At 36.3% G+C, this 20000-nt stretch overlaps 1 protein-coding gene across 1 annotated transcript in view; it reads left to right on the top strand.

Annotated features, from left to right (window-relative positions):
• LOC149123751 (putative Polycomb group protein ASXL3) overlaps positions 1-12439 on the top strand; it is a 52633-nt gene extending 40194 nt beyond the window's left edge. Inside the window, exon 3 of the mRNA XM_089305200.1 lies at positions 12248-12439. Coding sequence (XP_089161326.1) covers positions 12248-12368 — 121 coding nt within the window. The 3' untranslated portion in view covers positions 12369-12439. The remainder of the gene's footprint in view (positions 1-12247) is intronic.
• The last annotated feature ends 7561 nt before the right edge of the window (positions 12440-20000 follow it).

Raw genomic sequence — 20000 nt, 5'->3', positions numbered from 1 at the left:
ACCCCCAGTTCCCACTTTTCAAGTCTGTTTAACCCTCAAACAATTGCTGTCATTTATAGTAGTATTTCTTAACTGATAATCCATAACATTCCAGAGAATATGTCACATGTAGCAAGTTAGGAATCACTTGTATGTTTGGTGATGATTAGATGATATTGGGTATGATACTTTTTTCCTAGGTATGTGGTATCTGGCTACATCCATGATACTCCCAATTCTAGTCTCCTGCTGATGTGCACCTGTGGGACTTGGAGCCTGCCACCTAAGGGCCACATGGATTGAGTTCCCAGCTGCTGACTTCATGAAACTTAGCCCAGCCATAGCTATTTTGGGCATTTAGGGAGTGAGCCAACAGATGGGAGCTCTCTCTGTTTATATGTCCGTCCCTGCTTTATAAATAAAATGAATTCTAAAAATTATAAAAGCTCATTGATATTTTGTATTTTCTAAACAAAATTAGTTAGATTTAAATTAAAAGATATAACATTAAGTAAAAAGTCATAGTTTATACATGAATATTTCCAGTTGTTTAAAAATAACCTTGTAATATTATCATACATTAAGTTTCTTTAACTTAAAATTACTTTTCTATACATTATCAAAATAATTGAAATAATTCTTAAGGGGGAGTGACAAAATTGTTTATTACTGTGGAAGCATTTTCTGAGTTAAAACATCATTATAGGCTAATCCTCCACCTGCAGTGCCGGTACCCCAGGTTCTAGTCCCAGTTGGGGCGCTGGATTCTGTCCTGGTTGCTCCTCTTCCAGTCCAGCTCTCTGCTGTGGCCCGGGAGGGCAGTGGAGGATGGCCCAAGTGCTTGGGCCCTGCACCCACATGGGAGACCAGGAGAAGCACCTGGCTCCTGGCTTCAGATTGGCACAGCGCGCTGGCCGTAGCAGCCATTTGGGGTTAACCAAAGGAAGGAAGACCTTACTCTCTTTCTCTCTCTCTCTCTTGCTGTCTAACTCTGCCTGAAAAAAAAAAAAAAATCATTATGTGGAGCTTTAACCTTTAAGACTAGGTCTCAACTCCTCAGCTCTACGCTAATCAGCTTGGGCTTGGATAACTATAAACAATTTATAGTCAAACTTCAACATTCATTGCAGCCACAGCTGACTGCTTGCCATTGATTGGGTTATTTCCTATATTATATTTTCATGATTTTCAAAGTAGAAATAGAGTCCCACAAGGCATTCATGAACTGTGCCCCATGTGATTGTGTGTGTGTGTATGTATGCACACGTGCATATGCGTGCATTTATGTGCATGGGCTTTTATGTACTTTTGGTAGTTATCGCCTTGTTGATATAAGATTGGATTGCTAAGTGAGAATGAAGTGCTTCTCAGACAGAATACTTTACAACTAATGTATTAAGTCTGGAAGAGGATTCTTCCTGGTTCCCCATTTAAGTTATACTAATAGTGATTATCTTTGCTTGGGCTGCCGCAGCTCGGGTTGCCATGGACTGGGTGGCTTAAGCAATGCAAGTTACTTCTCATAGTTGTGAAGGCTGAAGTCCCAGATGGAGGTCTAAAAGTGTTAGTGTATGGTAAAGGCTTTCTCCCTGGCTTGTAGCCAGCCACCTTCTTGCTTTGTCCTCACCTAGCATTTCCTAAATGCCTCTGCACAGAGACACCCTCTGCTACCTCTTCCCATAAGGGCACTATCTTGTGGAATCCCGGCCCCAGCCTTTTGATTTAGTTACTTCCTTAGAGGCCTTATCTCCAAATACTGCCACCCTGAGGCTTAAACCTTCAATATAAGAATTTGAGAAGAAGATAAGCATTCAGTCCATAGCAGTGATTCAGAATTTGGAACATTTTCAGAATTCATGGCATAGCCTAAGAATATTTCTAGAATTTTGAGTATCTGGTTCATTTTGGAAGGTATTCCTAATAATATTCTTAATACTGTACTGTGCTTCTGTTTTTGTGCACTGCTGTTAGGTGTTCTTATATATAATTCCTAATATATAAACCAATGGAATATGTGGCTTAAGAAGTTTCATGTTCAAATTTAATGTGTATATTCACATAACATAAATCGATTTGGATTTTATTTGAAGCCTTTGGTAGAAATAGCTGTGGCGACTGCACATAACCCTCAAGGCATCAATATCCACTAAGCTATGCAATTATAGCTATGAAATGCCCATTTCTTAATATATCTTTTTATTCTGTCAAGCCTGCTTTCTCCAGTCTTCCAAATAATTGAACAAAAAAAGGTAATTTAGGTGATTTCAGCTTTACCAAGAACTAGGTATAATTTACTCCAGAAACAGTGAGCACTCTATAAATATTTCAGGGCAGAAATAGAACCAGAAATGGATATAAAATTACACCATGTGAGCCTTTCTAAGTATCCTTTGAAGGTGAAAATCTTTGGGGAGGAATAGGTATTTAACTGGGGTGATTTTATATAATTTTTTCTATGTAGTGCTTTTCTCTTCATCTCCTATTTCATTGGTTGTTCTCTTAATTGCCACACGCATAAATGATTTGAGTTTTGCTTCATTGTATTGAACTTGACAACATAATTCAAATGCAAAACAGTTGATATGCTGACATGGGAACTTCTTTTTATAGTTGACTTGTTTTCTGAGGGAATAAAAATTATGGAATTTTGTTGAGCCAGGTTTTCTAAAAGCTATCATGCATAATTCCTCAGAGTAAGATTCATTTGACAATTGTTTGCCTGGAGTTCTTTTTGAGATTCGGGAGATTATTTTGCTAACTTTTTTTTTTAAGTAAGTTAAGGCCTTTGGAGGTAAACTGAGAGATTGGCAGTCTAAACTTTCAGTTTGTTAGAAACCACGTCCTGGGAGGGCTCTCAGTATGCAGGTATGCATGTACAGGGTGTTATGTGGTTAAATTATAGGACATTGAGAGATTAAAATGAAGTTGTGGACATGTAGGTATTATTACATAAAGTTAATCATTTAAATATCTGCTAAGTGACTGCTCAGTGTTTGCTCTGTAAGGTCCTGGAGCTTTGTGGGAGTTTTATTCATTCCATTAGCATTTATTAACTATATGCTATGTTCTTGAGACTGTAGAAGAATTGTTGGCATAAATATATCAGCAAAATGTAGTTCAGGATTTAAAGCTGTTATTTCAGACCATTCATCTCTGTGTTATTTAATTAGGTCTTTTAACCTCTTCTCTATATAGCATGTCATAAACCTAGCACATAATGCCTTTTAAAAAAAATATGTAAACTTAAGAATTTCTAAATTCTCTCTTGAATTCTTCATACATATATGATTTTTGAACATGTTAGTTATTATTGTGCTTCCATCACAAATATAAGCTCATGTGGTAAGGAAATCACATCTTTATATTCTTTAATTTTCTTGGGATAGTGCTAAAATACTGTGCTTTATGTACTAAGTCAAGCAAATTATTAAGCAGGAATTTGATCCTTGCTATTAGGCCAAATGTTAAGGACTTTACATGAATTATCTTAGAAAGAAGCCTTGAGGTGAGTAGATACTATAATGTTTCCCATTTGTCAGATAAACAGAAGCTGATGAGGTTAAGTACTTTGAGAAAGTTCCTCTAGCTTGCAAGTGATAAGCCTGGGATTTGGTGTCTGACTTGAGCCAATTGCCTTTAACCTTTTTAAACACTTATAGCCTGAGTCTAATACAATTTTGATTAAAAATGTATTGGTTATAAGGTTCTATTAAAGAAATACTACCTCATCCCCTCTAGCAGGTTTTCTGGCTGATTGTAGGTGTCTTACATGTGTTACTCACCAAGATTAAAGTCTTGCCTGTAGATAGTTGTGTTGAGACTTTTTATGACCTAGTTGTAAATGGGCTAGAAGGGTAAAAAATATATTTCTGTAATCCACTTAGATTTGGAGGATGCAAAGCTTCAGATGAACCTTCGTTGTTATGGTTGTCCAACAGAAAGAGGATGATTTTTGAGTGAAGATTTGGGCTTATGGGCAGGAGCAAGATATATTTTAAATGTATCTTCTTACTATCTGTTTTAGAAGACAAAACTGTGAGAGTGGGAACTGAGGACTTCAAGGGACTATTACATTTTATCATTTATTTTGGGCTTACAAATTGAAATTCTTGTTGCTGTGAAACTCACTAACTGTGACTCCTCAAAGCCCAATTACTACTAAATGTAGATAATCCAAAAAGGGAATTTTAGAGGGTGGCTATCCCTACACTTGTGGAAGCAATTGATTGAAAATAGAAGAGACTGTCTAGACCACATTTAGATGGAGGTACAGGGAGACTAGGTTACTACATTGTTTTTCTTTTTTTCTTAGTTAAGATTTATTTATTTATGTGAAAGGTGGAGTTACAGAGGCAGAGGCAGAATGAGAAACAGAGAGGTCTTTCATCCACTGGTTCATTCCTCAAATAGCCGGAGCTGGACCAATCTGAAGCCAAGAGCCTGGAGCTTCTTCCTGGTCTCCCACGTGGGTGCAGGGACCCATGGACTTGTGCCGTCTCCTACTGCTTTGTCAGGCCATAGCAGAGAGCTGGATTTGAAGTGGAGCAGCCAGCCCTCAAACCTGTACCCATGTGGGATGCTGGCAGGGCTTTACCTGCTATGCCACAGTGCCAGCCCCACCTTGTTTTTCTTTTAAGGAATACATCTAGAGAAAGAAAAGGAAGCCCAAATAAATAAGTGAAATAAGTGCCTTCGGCTTCAGAAGCAGCATTACTGCATCTTTTAGGCATCTTCTTAAACAGAGTGTAAGCAGAGATAATTTACTGTTATTTATAATCCATAACATGACCACCTGTCCAACCATTTTCCTTTCACTTATACACCACCATCCCTTTTTATTTTTGATTTTACATTGAAATATGTAACATTGCCAGGCAGAACATTCAGAGCCTGAATTCATGACCTAGTCCTTCTTTAGCATGTCTGTAGTGAAATATAGTAATTTGTATAATTGTTATTATTCAGTTGGTTGCTTACTTTGTGTTTATTCAAGATGACCTACTTGATTTGAGACATAGAAAGATGGCATGCATCATGTTTTGTTGGAACAGCTTGCTGTTAGTGGGATAATGTAATAGTGGCCCAGATCTTAACTTCTTAAGTGATGGGGTTAACAAAACTCAGTCTGGAATTCTGCTACATCTCCACCCCAAGATGTAAAGTGTTGAATAAGGAACACAGGAAATACCATTAAGGCTTATCAGACACACTTTTTACCACTCATTTTTTTAAAATCAAACCTTAGCATTGGAAATTTTAACTGTATTTTGAAGATTACAATTTGTTTTAGTTTTAGACATCATTGTTTTATCACATTACCAAAAAGTCAGCCAATTATAACTTTCTATTTTCAAAGTTTTAAAAATGACTCAGTGGTACAGTCTTCACTTCTTTGCTCATTAGAAAGTGATCAGGAATTGTACAATAGTATCTGAAGCATTTTGAGTAACTTGAAGCAGATAATTACTTAAAATTTCAAATCTGGTTTTCTCCTTATCTGACTTCTTTCATTTTTTTTTTTTTTTTTTTTTTTTTTTGACAGGCAGAGTGGACAGTGAGAGAGAGAGACAGAGAGAAAGGTCTTCCTTTTGCCGTTGGTTCACCCTCCAATGGCCGCCGCGGCCGGCGCGCTGCGGCCGGCGCACCGCGCTGATCCGATGGCAGGAGCCAGGAGTCAGGTGCTTTTCCTGGTCTCCCATGGGGTGCAGGGCCCAAGCACCTGGGCCTTCCTCCACTGCACTCCCTGGCCACAGCAGAGGGCTGGCCTGGAAGAGGGGCAACCGGGACAGAATCCGGCGCCCCGACCGGGACTAGAACCCGGTGTGCCGGCGCCGCTAGGCGGAGGATTAGCCTAGTGAGCCGCGGCGCCGGCTCCTTATCTGACTTCTGATTACCTAGTCTTCCAAGCAATTTCTAGTCTTTGTTGAGAGTATGCCTTTGTGAAATGAGAGTATGAGTGCTATATAATTCTCATGATGAGGAGTTAATTCTTTGGTAAAGACATAAAGGTCAGGACCGATTTTTCACAAGGAGTCTTTCCTGTTAGCATCACCATGCATACTTTTAAACCATGCTCTTGAGAATTGACATGGAAATATGTTTCCTTTTACAAACAGGTCATTCAGCAAAACTTTGACTACATTAGGATGCAAACTAAGGTCTGAATTAAGTTAAACTTAGAATTATATCAAGTTTTTACTAAGAACCTTGAAGATGATATAGTTTAAATTTATAGATAATAAACTAAGGCTTAAAAAGGTAAGTGAGTTGTTTGTAGTAATAGAGCTAGTGTATATTTGGCTCATCTTAAAAAAAAAAAACATTTATTTTCATTTCGTTTGGAAAGTAGACACAGAGAGAGAGAGAGAGAGAGAGAGAGATTCAATCCACTGACTCACTCACTTATTGACTGTAGTAGCTAGATCTGGGTCACTCCAAAGCCTGGGGCCTGCAACTCGATCTGGGTCTCGGATGGCAGGGAACTCAAGAACTTCAGCCATTACCTGCTAATTTTCAGAATGCTGATTAGCAGGGAAGCTGGAACCTGAATTAAGTATTCTGATATGAGATACTTGCATACCAAGAAGTTTCTTAACTGCTGTGTTCAATATTCACCCATTGATTCATCTTTAAACTTAAAAAAAAGGCTGCTGATTATTTTAGAATTTATAAGAGTATACAAAAGCCTAGCAGTAAGTGATAGTCAAACTGTATAAACAGATAAAAAGATAAATGTTCTATTCTAAGCTACCATTGGAAGGGACATGTCTTTCAATAGTTTTTGCTAAAGTGATTGATTTTCATTGATTCAATCACTCTCTATTACCAGATTTTATTTGCTTTCAGTGGTATGTATTTATAAAACCACTGGCAGGAATTAGGAGTACAAGAGAAATTATACTGTAATTTCTACATCAAATAATGCTCTAAAATTCTTTTTTTTTAAGATTTAATGTATTTTCTTTGAAAGGCAGAATTGCAGAGAGAGAGGGCAAGATGTATCTTCTGTCCCTTGGTTCACTCTTCAAGTGGCCAAAATGGCTGGGGCTGGGCTAGGATGAACCCAGTAACCTAGAACTCCATCAGGGTCTCCCACATGGGTGGGAGGGGCCCAAGTACTTGGGCTGTCTTCCTCTGATTTCCTGAGGGGGTTAGTGGGGAGCTGAATTGGAAGTGAGTTGTATTGGAGCTCATATGCGATGTTAGCATCGCAGGCGGTGGTTTAACTCAATACACCATAACACCTGTGTCTAAAATTCTTGATTCTAGTCTCATTGCCTCCTTGTTGCCATCAAGACATTGGCCAAAGGAACTATAGGAAAGACAGGGAAGGACTGTGATTGCCTGAGATTCCTGCCCTGGGCTGATGGAGGGGGTCTGTGAGCTCAGCCAGGCACAGTGAGGCAATGTAAACCTCATAGGAATAGATCGTTTTGCTGAACAAATATGTTCCAGTTCTTCTTTGGAATGTTTAATATGAAATGAGAAATGTGAAGCAAGGACCAATAGATTTGCTTGCAGACAGGTTGAATCAAAGGGCCATCAAACTCTCATTTTTCTCTTCTTTTCAGATTTTTCCAGTGCACTTATAGCTCAATCTCTTTCTTCATTCATCTGATGTTATTATATTTATGCTTATGTATCAAGCTTTTCTTCTATTCTTTATAAAAATGAGATGTATATCCATGAAATATTTAAATAATTACAGTAAAATTGAGTGGTATGAAAAGTTTAGTGAGTAAATGAGAACATTACTAATGCAAAAAAAAGGCAAAATAAAGTTCTCATTTATTGATTGTTTTTGCTGATATTAGAACTCATTTGACTTCTTTATGAATGGGCATTTTAATCACTAAATTAGGTCAAGTTCAATACAATTTCAAGCAATTAAATACTTTTTATAGTCATTATATGTTTTTATCTTTACTTACAAAATGGTAGTATTGATTCCTGACTTTTTTTACCATTTAAAGTTGTTCTGTCTATTAAAATATTCAACCAATTAAAAAGCCTGCTACAACTGTATGTTGCTGATTTTATTGAGCCCTTTGGAAATAATTTAAATATTTTCAGATTGTTTTTCTTAGGCTTTGAGTAGTGAAGTCCAAAAAATTACTTTTCATTGTTACTTTATGTTATGTTATAAACTATTGCAAAAGCTAATGTGTAAATTTGCATGGTTAACCAAACGTAAGTGGTTTAATCAAATAGACATGAGTTTCCCACATTACAGTCTGGAGGTGGATAGTCACAGGAGTAATTCTGTAGCTTTGCTACACCAAGATATCCAGGGAACCAGGACCTTTCGTCATGTTGCCTTGCCATCTCTAGGATTTTGTCCTTACCACAGTGGTCTGAGATGGCATGCAGCTGGAAGCAGGGGTGCACATAGTCCCTATAAGGAAATATTCTAGAAGTTGAATGCCTCAGGTTCTCTGCCTGTTCCATTGGTCTGATACCTGGTTGCACTGAGCTGAGTATACTCATTGTTGTAGAAAGAATGTTCTCAGTTCACATCTAAAGGGGTCTTAATTGTAGGGGAGGGCAGTTATTAGGGAATTACCATCCTCTGCCATATCTTTTTCATTTAATCTTATGCTTGGCCTTATATATATTATATCTAATCTTTTTTTATATTTGTATACTTTATACTTATACTTTATACACAAATATTCTGTATATTTTCAGTTCTTTGGGTTGGTCCATTTTTTTGAAAAAGATTTATTTATTTGAAAGGCAGAACAACAGAGATGAGAGAAGAGGGAGAGAGAAAGAAAGAAAGAGAGGAGAGAGATATTTTCCATCTGCTAGTTCACTCTCCAAATGCCCGCAACAGCCAGAGCTGGGCGAGGCTGAATCCAGGAACAAGAACTTCATCCATGTCTGTCACTGAGGTGGTAGGGGCCCACTTGGGCCATTGTCTGCTGCTTTTCAGAAGCAGGGCAGCCTGGACTTGCACCAGAGCTCCAATATGGGATGCCAGTATTGCCAGTACAGCTCAGTCTGCTGTGCCATAATACTGGCTCTGAATTTCACCATTTTTTGCCTTCCATCCTCACTTTCATGGCTCAATTTAAATGTCATATGCTGCCTCCTCCTTGTAGGACTCTTTAGCTTTCTGAACTTCAATTTATTATTTTATCCTGGCTATTCCATTATTACAAGTGTGTTCCTTTCTTGTAGAATCCAATAAACTCTAAGATTCTCTCTTGTTCTAATAAGACTGCAATTTCCTTAATGGTAGAGTTCATGTCTCATTGATCCTTCTCTTCCTGTGGTGCCCTTTGTATAATAGGCTTTTGATATTTTCTTACTTGAGTAAATGAAAATGTAAATTTTTTTTTTGCTTTTAAAATAATGTGTTATGTGGATAAGTCACTCAGGTAATGTTTTTTTTTGTTGTTGTTGTTATTTTTGTCTTTCCAATAAAAAGGGGGGAAATTATAGCTCTTTATCCCAGGTTTGTTTTAAAGACAAAATAGTTTGGAAAAACTTGGAAATTGTGCTGTCAATTATAAGATTTTTGGCTTATGGCATTTCAGTGTTTACTGCTTTTTTACAAATTTGAAGAAAGCTAATGAAGATTGAATGAAGTCCAAGTTGTATTTTAAGATATTTTACAGTAGTCTTTTGGCACACTGTTGCCAAAAGTTTAATGTTTTAAGTAAGAAATACAGAATATAACCTAAACTTTATTTTTATGTAAAATGTCATAAGATATAAAAGATATTTTAACTGGTTTTTATTCTAATTAAGGTTTCATAATAAGAAACTGAAACTTGAAGCGGAACCTGAGTTGTTTCAGTATGACCTATACCAATGACTAATGTTGGCTTTCTAGGTTACTGTTTTGGATCTTGTTTGTAACTTGGAGGGTGTATTTCTCTCCAACTAGCTCTCTTGGTTAGGCCATGTTAGCCTTCTGAATGTATGAAACTGACTTTGAATGTCTTCTGCTTTTACATCCTTCACACTCAGATGCATTTAAATATAGTTTTCTGACAATACTCCTGCAAATTACCTAGTTGGTACTTTTTTGGAGGGAAAGATAGAATCCTGTGTATTTACAGGCATCCACATTTTGTTTGGAATTTGATTACTAAGCTTTGCATACATAAAATGAAATTTTTGGAAATAGACTTTAGTGAACAGAACCTTTGCTGTCAGAAGGTCTACATTTAACTGTGGAAAATAATGTTTTGGAAAAATCTGTGTCATTATTTTTGTGCTTCTGTCATTCATATTCTCATAGAGTAATGTTTATTGAATGTTCATAGTATACTAGGAGTTTTCTATTATACTGATTTTTTTTTTGCTGTCCATTAAACCAAATCCACCATAGAATATATTTTAATTATGAGTAGGGATCTGGTTTCCAAGATTCTTGTAATTTCCATTTATATTAATGTCTTAACTTTTGCTATTACTGTCACTGACTCCCTAATGCTATTTATCATATAAGATATGGGTTGTCAGCTCCCTTGGGAAACTTTCTTCACAGTGCTAAAACAGAAATATAGTTTCTTTCTTTGTATTCTGTGGGAAGTTTTTAATGTGTCATTATCATAGTTGTTTTGTTTGCATGTCTTCTTTGAGCTAAACTATGATTCCAAGATAGTGAGACAAACCTTCTTTGTGTTTGCATATCCTGTATAGTTCTTAGATGGTTTGTATCACTGCCTAGTACTAAGAGACATGTTTAACCAGTATCTGTGTAAGGGATGGTTTAAGACAACTGTCGCACTTTCCAATACGGTGGTCAGAACTTCAGGTTATCAAACAGGGGTCAATAGATCAAACACAAGAGCTTAAACTTTTAGGAGGAAAGCCATTATATGTTGCCAATGCTAAATGGATTGTAAGTTTGAAGTAACCAGCCACGTGGGCTGTCCCTTTCAAAATAATGTTTTCTGAGGATTTTTTTTAACCTGAGTGAATTATTAATTCCTTGTATGATCCTTAGTGAGAGAGATCCTCTTTCTGAGATGCAGTGAAATGTGAGGAGAGTGGCCAAACATAATAAGTATTTTGTTTGATGTAAATCTCAGGTCCAAATAACTCTAAAATATTTCTGAATATTTAACATTCATAGAATAATTGACTTGGGAGCCAAAGTAGATACCAAGTGACTCTTGGGAGGCAATACAGCAGATGGACATTTCTGAGTTAATGTAAACTGAATGTAACTGACAAGGATGGAATGAATCTTACCAGCAAAGCAAGTGAAATGGAGATGAGAAGATGGAATTCTATTAATTTTAAATGGAGTTATATATGATGAATAGTTTTACAGATAGCTATTTGCTTAATGCAAAATAATTTAGGGTAAGTACATAGAAAATAATGTTAGAGTGATCTGATCCATTTCATTTTATTGTGGACATGTTCTGGAAATAGAAAACTTGGAAAAATTTTGTAGTAGGATTGAAAGTTTAAGTTGTTAGTATTCTGTTATTTTGGAAGAAAGGGCAAACAAAAAGGAAATAGTCTTCAACTTTGTAATAAAGGGCCCAAGAAAAAAATTGAATACTCTGTGTAATGACTATGGCTTTGTTTCTAAAAAGCCTGTCCATTATGGAGTAAGCAAATGATTATACTGTTTTAGTTGGTTATAATTCTTTTCCCTTTTTAACATATAGTAGCTCTTTGGCTCCATTGATCATTTTATATTTTTCCTACCATTTGAAGTTCTTGTTCATTGTAAGATTGTTGGCCCTACTTCTATGGTAAGCAAGTGTAGTCAGTGTGGAGCTCTTCAGTCAGTCGTAGAGTCTGACAATGCAGTCAAGGTGATATGACTTAGCATTATGAAAGTGGTTTCCACACAGTGGATTCAAGAGAAAGCAAGGCATACTTGGTAATACCAAAAGAGTGTCAAAGATTAATCTGACATTGCTATTCCATCTCGAAAAAACCCAAGGCCTTTTAAAAAAAAAAAAAAAAGCAGAATTGTTAGATTCTGTCCATCAAACTTAGAAAATTGCCTTGGAAACCAATATTATGTTTTCTCTCTTCCCTTCAGGACAAGGTATAATCCATTTTGGACCACTTCAACTACCTTACCAGGCAGCACCAGGTCTTCATATGCTTTAAGTTTATCTTCTACAATGGAAAAGATCTTTTCTTGAATGTTCATATTTTCATCTTGAGAAGGCAATATACATAGGATGGGTTAAGCAGCTGTAAATGAATATGACAACATAGAAGAGTGCTTTTTGGGAGTTTTACTTTATATACACATATATAATATTTTCCAGTCTGGTTTCAGACCCCGGCATGGCTTGGAGACAGCGTTGGTGTGTATGAAGGATCTTCCTCGAATGAAGGATTTGGGACACCTTTCCATGATGATTATATTAGAGCCTCAGCTGCTTTCGTGTTGGTCATGAGGTGATGCTGAACCGAATGCTTGAACTAGCAGGAGTGGCTGGGAGTGCATTGGAGTGGTTCCGTTCATTCCTTCCGGGTAGGTACCAGCTAGTGTTGTTGGGTGAAACATGGATACAGAGGGTCTTCCTGTATGGAACCCAGTAGAATCCCTCATTCCCTTGCTCATGTTTAGTGGGTGTGAGAGGAAAACTGGACACTGAAAGCCAGGCAGTGTGAGTTGAATGACTGGTAGAAGGTTATGAGAGTATGTTCCAGACTGATGTCACTCACCGACGTTGTATCTGTTTGTCAGTGTGACAGTGCAGACTAGAATGGAAGCTGAGAAAGTGTGACTTGTTGGAAGGTGAAAATCTGGGAGGCTGTGGTGTGCTTTCTCATTTCTCTGCTGAATTACACTTGTGTACACTGTGGCTACATTTTGAGCACAAATTTATCTGAACATGTAAATCTCATTGTAATATTAGGCAGAGATGTTTTATTTCCCTTTCTGGTTTATATCTAAAGCCTTCTTCCTTATGAACATTGACTGCATCTCCATAGTCTTTCTTACTAAAGTTGTAGTCTACTTATTCACCCTTTTGCTTGGGGCTCTTTGAAGTAAAGCAGCCTGACTAATAAATATTCTTGAAGCTGATGGCTGATTTTTCCCGGTGGTTGTTTTATCTTCACCGAAACACTTCATTATTTTGACTCTGTTTTACTAAGAATCAAATTGATACTTTTAAGGAATTTGCAGCGCAAATGATGACTCTTCCTTTCCTTAAATTGTTCAACCATTTTAAGTTTATATAAGGACTATACTGTAGTTTCTTGCATTTTGAACATATTTCTTAGACATTTGGTGCTTCTTTTTGGTTATTTATTCATATACTATGATTTCAGTTATTTTCATTAGAGTAATGAAAAGCTTGCAGAATATTGAACATGGAGAACGTTTATTAGGTCTGAGTGTGGAATATAGGTAAAGAACTGAAAATAAGAATCACAGATGTTTGTGTCTGTAAATATCATTAGAACTGTCTGTTGAATGTCATTTTGGCAAAAGGGCAGGAAACTAACATTTATGCAGTAACCGATCAGTGTGAGGCACTGAGCCAAGCAGTTTCTATTTTTTAGCTCATTTAATCCTCACAGTAACATTGAGAAGTGGGTGCTGTTTCTTCATTGTACAGTTGAGGAAATTGATGCTGGGAAAAGTCAGGTATCTTGCCTAGCTGGAAGATCTGATAGTTGAGCCTGGGTCTGGCTGATTCCAAAGCTTACTCTTTCCATCACAGTTGGTGACAGGCAAATGTTAGACTTGAAATGAGGGCCTGAGAGGAAAAGAAAAAGAAGAAAAACATACCTGTCGGGAGGCATGAGCAAACCAAAGAGGAAATGAAAGACATAGGAATGTATGACTGTAATTTTTTTTTTAAACTTCTAGTTAGTTAAAACATACTTTGACAAAAGGAACAATTTTAGGATCATCAAATGTTTACTATTAAAGGGCTGAGGAACTTTAGAATTTCAGATTTTATATGTTTGTTTTGACATTTGTTCACTATCTGTTCTAAAAATGAAGTAATGATACTCCACATTGGAGCTTAGAAAACTACTTTAAAGATTAATGCTTAAAAGTCAATTAAAGCTTAAAAGGCTGGCGCCTGGGCTCACTAGGCTAATCCTCCGCCTGCGGCGCCGGCACCCCGGGTTCTAGTCCTGGTCGGAGCGTCCGATTCTGTCCCGGTCACTCCCCTTCCAGGCCAGCTCTCTGCTGTGGCCCAGGAGGGCAATGGAGGATGGCCCAAGTGCTTGGGCCCTGCACCCGCATGGGAGACCAGGAGAAGCACCTGGCTCCTGGCTTCGGATCAGCAGGGTGCGCTGGCCACAGCGCGCCGGCCGTGGCAGCCATTGGAGGGTGAACCAACAGAAAAGGAAGACCTTTCTCTCTGTCTCTCTCTCTCACTGTCCACTCTGCCTGTCAAAAAAAAAAAAAAAAAAAAAAAAAAAAGGCAACCAGGTAGCAATTATCTGAGCAAGGACAGTATTTGCAAGCAAATTCCAGTTGTTTACTGTTGATAAAAGTGTTTCTTAATATGTCTGCAAAAATTTTCTGTGTGGAACCTTAGGTTACTAATACTCTTATGTATAACATAGTGCATATGACAAAAAATATGGTGAATTTTTGTGTTCTTCTTAAAGAATAATTTGTATGGAATTTTAGTAATAAAGTTCGGGTTCCTATTTGTTTTCTTTTTTTAATGATGGGTATCTGTCTCCCACCATCACAGTAGATTTATTTCAGGCATGGCTAGAAGAATGTTGTTTTTGGACTTATAAAGTGATATTCGGAAATAGAAAGGTTTTGTAGTATATATTAAGGTTATTATTAATTATGTTGCTTATATACTAGGAAGCAACCTCTACTACTTCTCCTTCCCTTAAACAGTAAAGCTCTTTAGAAGTAATGATTTTCAGTGTCAGTGTTATCTTAACATCTCATGAAGTAGCATTCATAATTGAATTCAGCACCTTAAGATTTCCTGACTTAGGTTAAGTGAAATATTGATTTCATGAAATTACGTGGCAGGTGCATCAAGGAAGTGTTTCCTGAAAGCTTTAAATGGCTATGTCAAACCTCCGGAATATTAATTCAAGTTAAATGAGTGGGTTGGAGTTGTGCTTACCTAAATAACGATTTCTGCCAAATGGCCAGAAGCTTTGATATCCCAGGTTGTATTTTTAGAAAGATTGAAAAATGAAGGAAGACAGAAGAACTTTTCTAGTATTGTTCCATAAACATACGTAGTGGTCTATAATTTCAGCAACTGTTTAATCAGTTGCCATTTGGTTAGTTGATTAAATAGGCCCTCAGGTTTAAAATAATTTTTCTTGGACTTTTGCCTTAGCTCACCAATTCCCTTTCTTTCCACCCCGATTATATTTACATATTGTTCTTCTTTTTCATTACTGGAGTTGTTCTCTAGAGAGTCTCTGTGTACTTGGTTAGACCATTGATACTGCTGTCAAATAATATACAGCAACTCTTGTTTTGTCTGAAGATAACATTTTTCCTCTTGGGTCATCAAAATGCACATTTTTCCTAGGGATGATGTTTATTTCTATAAAACAGAGGTACTACATATATAACCTATTAGTAGCATTACTTTTGGAATTTAATAATGTGGATGTGGGTATACTTTTATAGTTTTTAAAAACTGTTAGCCTGAAATACCATTATTTATTCTCTAAACATTTGCATCAATTCTGGTCATCCTAATCTTTATTTTACTGAGTTTTCTGTATGGAAATGTATTAATATCAATGTGTACCAAATATAAGCATTTCTGCAACCCCTGCTTCCAACCTTAGCCACTTGTGAATCATATTTCCCCGAGGATGAAATTAAAACAAGAACTAGGCGTATTAAATTTCTCTCAGGCACACTGCTGCATTCTTATGATGTATTTTTAAGTGTCGCATACTAAGTCTGAGGAAAGGAAGGATGCCTAAAATCCCTGGTCTTTGTATTTGTATTTCCTTTACAGAGTCAGTTGTTTCCAAAAGAAGTCTTAACCTTGAAATTAGTTCTGCTCTGAAGTGGTTTGTTTTTACTGTATATTCTATCTGAATTTTAGGGATATATTTCACAAAACATACTTTATAGTTATTTTTTCTAGAGAGCTATGTTTACTAAATATCTTCATCTGGTAACACTTGTGATCAAAATAGAATATCACCATTAAATAACGTATCATGAGCATGTAAGTGGACAAAGAGGAGGAAGAGGGAAGAGCAAGGAGTGCTAAATTAGATTGGCATTTGTTGAATGCCAATCTTAACAGTAGTGGTCGGTTTAGTTATTTTTAGACATTTCCTTTATCAGACATTTTAAAGGTAAAATTTTTCCCATAGCCAGCAAAACTCTGAGCTGAATTTTCTTGACATTCTGCTGATCAAGGAATTTCAGAGGAGTACTAGAGTCTTTTGCAGTAAAAAAAGGATAGGAGAATGAATCAGAAATTAAGTAATGGACAAGAAATCTCCGATGATTTTCCTTTTGAACTGTGTGTAGCAAACCATTGCAAATGATAACATTTTATTGGTCACATAATTTGATGATTTCATTTTATGTTGAAGAAGATATAACCATGATAGAAAATTGAAATACTAAAAGTTATGCCATTGGAAAAAATTAGGAAAAAAGTTAAATATAACATTTAAATTTACTTTAACAGAAAGTAACTTTTCACAGTTAGAAGATATAAAATAAAATACACAGCAAAAGATGCATGTAGTAGGCTACATCGCATTTTATGTATCTCCATATCAAAAATGTAATACTGTAATAATCAGCTGATGGAGAAAATATTGATAACTGATACAGAGGTGTTATATAAAGAAATTATTAAAATCATAAGAAAAACATAATAACCTGAAAGTGTCATGATAAAAGATATAAGCAAAAATGCTCCAGTTCTTAATACTAAGGAAAAAGCAGTATTCTATATAAACATTTGATCTTACTAATAATAGTAAAAATAAAACTTTATTAAGAAACCCTTCAGTTTTTTTAGTTTACCTAATAAATTAATCAGTCCGTACACTTCACATTGATTCTAAGTGTTGCTTTTTAATTTTACACATATGACTGGTGAGTGTATAAATCAGACATTGACTGAAAAGTCAGTTGTCATTATTTAGAAAAAGCATTTAAAATGATTTACTTCTCACGAATGCCACTTATGTAAACCTATCTGAAGAAAATATTCCTGATTTTAAAGATGGCATCATATGATCTATCAGAGCTTTTTTCAATTGTAAATAAAGGACATTAAATGTTCTCTGGTAATATCATTGGTTTTCAAACATGGCTGCGAATAGAATCATTTGGAAATATTTAAGAAAAAGCTGATGCTTCATCTAGTAGTTTTTATTTAATAGATATGGAATTGGCCTTGAAATGAACATTTTAAAGATGTTTCTTAAGAATTCTGATGTACAATCAGTTTGATGATAACTGCCTTGATTTTGATACAATATTTTTAACTATTTAATGTGTTATTTATGATACCATTTGATAATATGGAAGAGTACAATGTGAAACATAATATTGTGATTCAATATTTAGGTAAATTGTAACTTTAAAATAGAAAAGAGAAACTAAAAAAAATTTACAGAATTCTCAGAGTTGCTTTAAGGAGTGGGGAATTTGAGTGATTTTTCTCATCTTTAATTAAGAGGTGTTTAGTAATATTACTTTTTTAAAGATTTATTTATTTGAAAGGAAGAATGACAAAAAGCAAGAGTTAGAGCGAGCAAGAGAGAGAGAGAGAATCTTCCATTTACTGGTTCATTTCCCCAAATGGCTGCAACAATCAGATCTGGGAGAGGGAGAGGGAAAGAAAGAGAGAGAGACAGAGAGAGAGAGAGAGAGAATGAATCTTCCATCTACTGGTTCATTCCCCAAATGGCTGCAACAACCAGATCTGGGCCAGGCCAAAGGAAGGAGTGAGGAACTCCATCTTGGTCTTCCATGTGGTTGGCAGGGACTAAGGTACTTGAACCATCACCTCTTGCTTCTCAGGCACATTAGCTGGGACCAGCACTGCAACCTGAGATGTAGGTGTCCCAAACAGCAACTTATCCCATTGCACAGCAACACCCGCCCCTAGTAATGTTTCTTGTATTACAATTATAAGAAAAACTATACTGTATTTAAAAGAAGGATTCTTGCTTCTCCTCTTAATGGGGCTGACATTGTGGCATAGCTGGTTAAGCCACTGCCTGCAGTGCTAGCATCCCATATGACTGCCAGTTAGAATCTCAGCTGCACCACTTCCTATCCAGCTCCCTGCTAAAGCACCTGGGAGAGCAGCAGAAGATAGTCTAAGTGCTTGGGCCCCTGCACCCATGTAGGAGACCTGGAAGAAGCTGCTGCCTCCTGGCTTTGGTTTGGCCCAGCCCTGGCTGTTGTGGCCATTTGGGAAATGAACCAGTGGATGAAAAACCTCTCTGTCTCTCCCTTTCTCTCTGTAACTCTGCTTTTCAAAGAAATAAAATAAATCTTTAAAAAGATGATTCTCTTGATAACTTCCTATTTGTATTTATATGTAGGTTATTTGTTCCTATGAATACAGAGATTTATTCTGGCTTCTAAAATAATCATATTCTGATGTTAGAGTATACCTTATAATTTTATAATAAAATTCCTAGAATTTTTTCCCTTTGTTTTATCTCAGTAATATTTTCTCATATCATTTTTTGAAGTTTGGAGTATAATAAATTCAAAACAGTCACTTTTCTCTTTTTATTACTCCATGAATGAGCCTACCAGTAGGCACCGTTCTAAAGCTCATCTATACAATGAAGGTTCCTCAATGCTTATTTTCTGCCCCAACATTAACTGTGTCATACACACCTTTAAATTAGTAAGTCTGGAACAAAATTCACCAAATTGTTTGCAAACTGTCTTCTGTATTGCACATCTTGATTAATTATACCTCCATCTACCGCTAGTTTCTAAAACAATCCTAAATACTTCCTCTTCCCATAACTCACACTTCTAGTCCACATCTTTCTCCTACTGATTATTTTGTTTTCCAACATACAAGTATTTCTTGACTGTTTCTCTACATCTCTGCCCTAACACATCTCAACCATCAGTGCTCGGAAGGAGCTCTCACCATTTTTCCTGCAGGCCAGTGCTACAGGCTAATAACTGGTCTGTCTTCTAGGTGTGTCCCAGTTTAAATCTATATTCATGCTACCAGTAGGATGGGAGCACTTTCCTTGTTAAAATTCTCTGGGGCTCTCCATCATCTGCTCTATGTAGCTGTGCAGTTTAAACTGTGGTACTTTGACATGGTACATACCTTTCCACTGGAGTCACATCCTTACCCTTCTGTCTGTCTGCTCATTGCTCTGGAAATGCCAGCGATTCACACTCCCACATTCCACACTCAGCTCTGTGAATTTATGCTTGTTTTCATGCTACTTCCACTACCTGAAATTGCTTCTTCATCTCTAGTCCTAGCAATATTGAAAGATTGATATGAGAGGACTGCAAAAATAGTTATTGGAAAATTCACATCATTCTTAATTAAATTTTTTCATGTACTTTTGAAGTTACCTCATATTATCCATCATTGACTAGTTAGTCTTATTGGAAGATAGGTATCAAAATTTTCAAAGTTTCCTCCAAACTAACAACCCAACTTTTTGGAATCTATTCTAGAGGGATAGTTCTGCATATACTATATAAGAAGTATATACAAGACTGTTGCAACAGTGTTTTAGTAGGTAAAATTACATGCAAGTTATGTATTCTGTAATAAGGATATATTTAATTTATGACACATTATATCTGTTCTGTATATTCTTAAGATCATAATATTAATATTAAAAGCATGTATGGAATACAGAGCAAAAATAGAGCTGTAGGAAAGTCTCCCAGTCAAGTGAAGATGCATGCCTGCCATTAGGTACTAAATGCTCTCATTTATATTGAAAATAAATCAAAACTACCAAACCATAGTGTTGAATATACTTATATGCATATATATTAATGTAAATACAAAAGTGTCTGGAGAAAAGCCATGTAGATGTTTAAAAATCTTTACTTCTGAAGTAATGGACTGAGGAGAGCT

Source organism: Oryctolagus cuniculus, chromosome 10 (assembly GCF_051225735.1).
Source record: "Oryctolagus cuniculus isolate XC-2025 breed Fujian yellow rabbit chromosome 10, ASM5122573v1, whole genome shotgun sequence".
In the NCBI taxonomy this organism is placed as follows: Eukaryota; Metazoa; Chordata; class Mammalia; order Lagomorpha; family Leporidae; genus Oryctolagus; species Oryctolagus cuniculus.
This window is presented reverse-complemented; position numbering and strand designations above follow the sequence as displayed.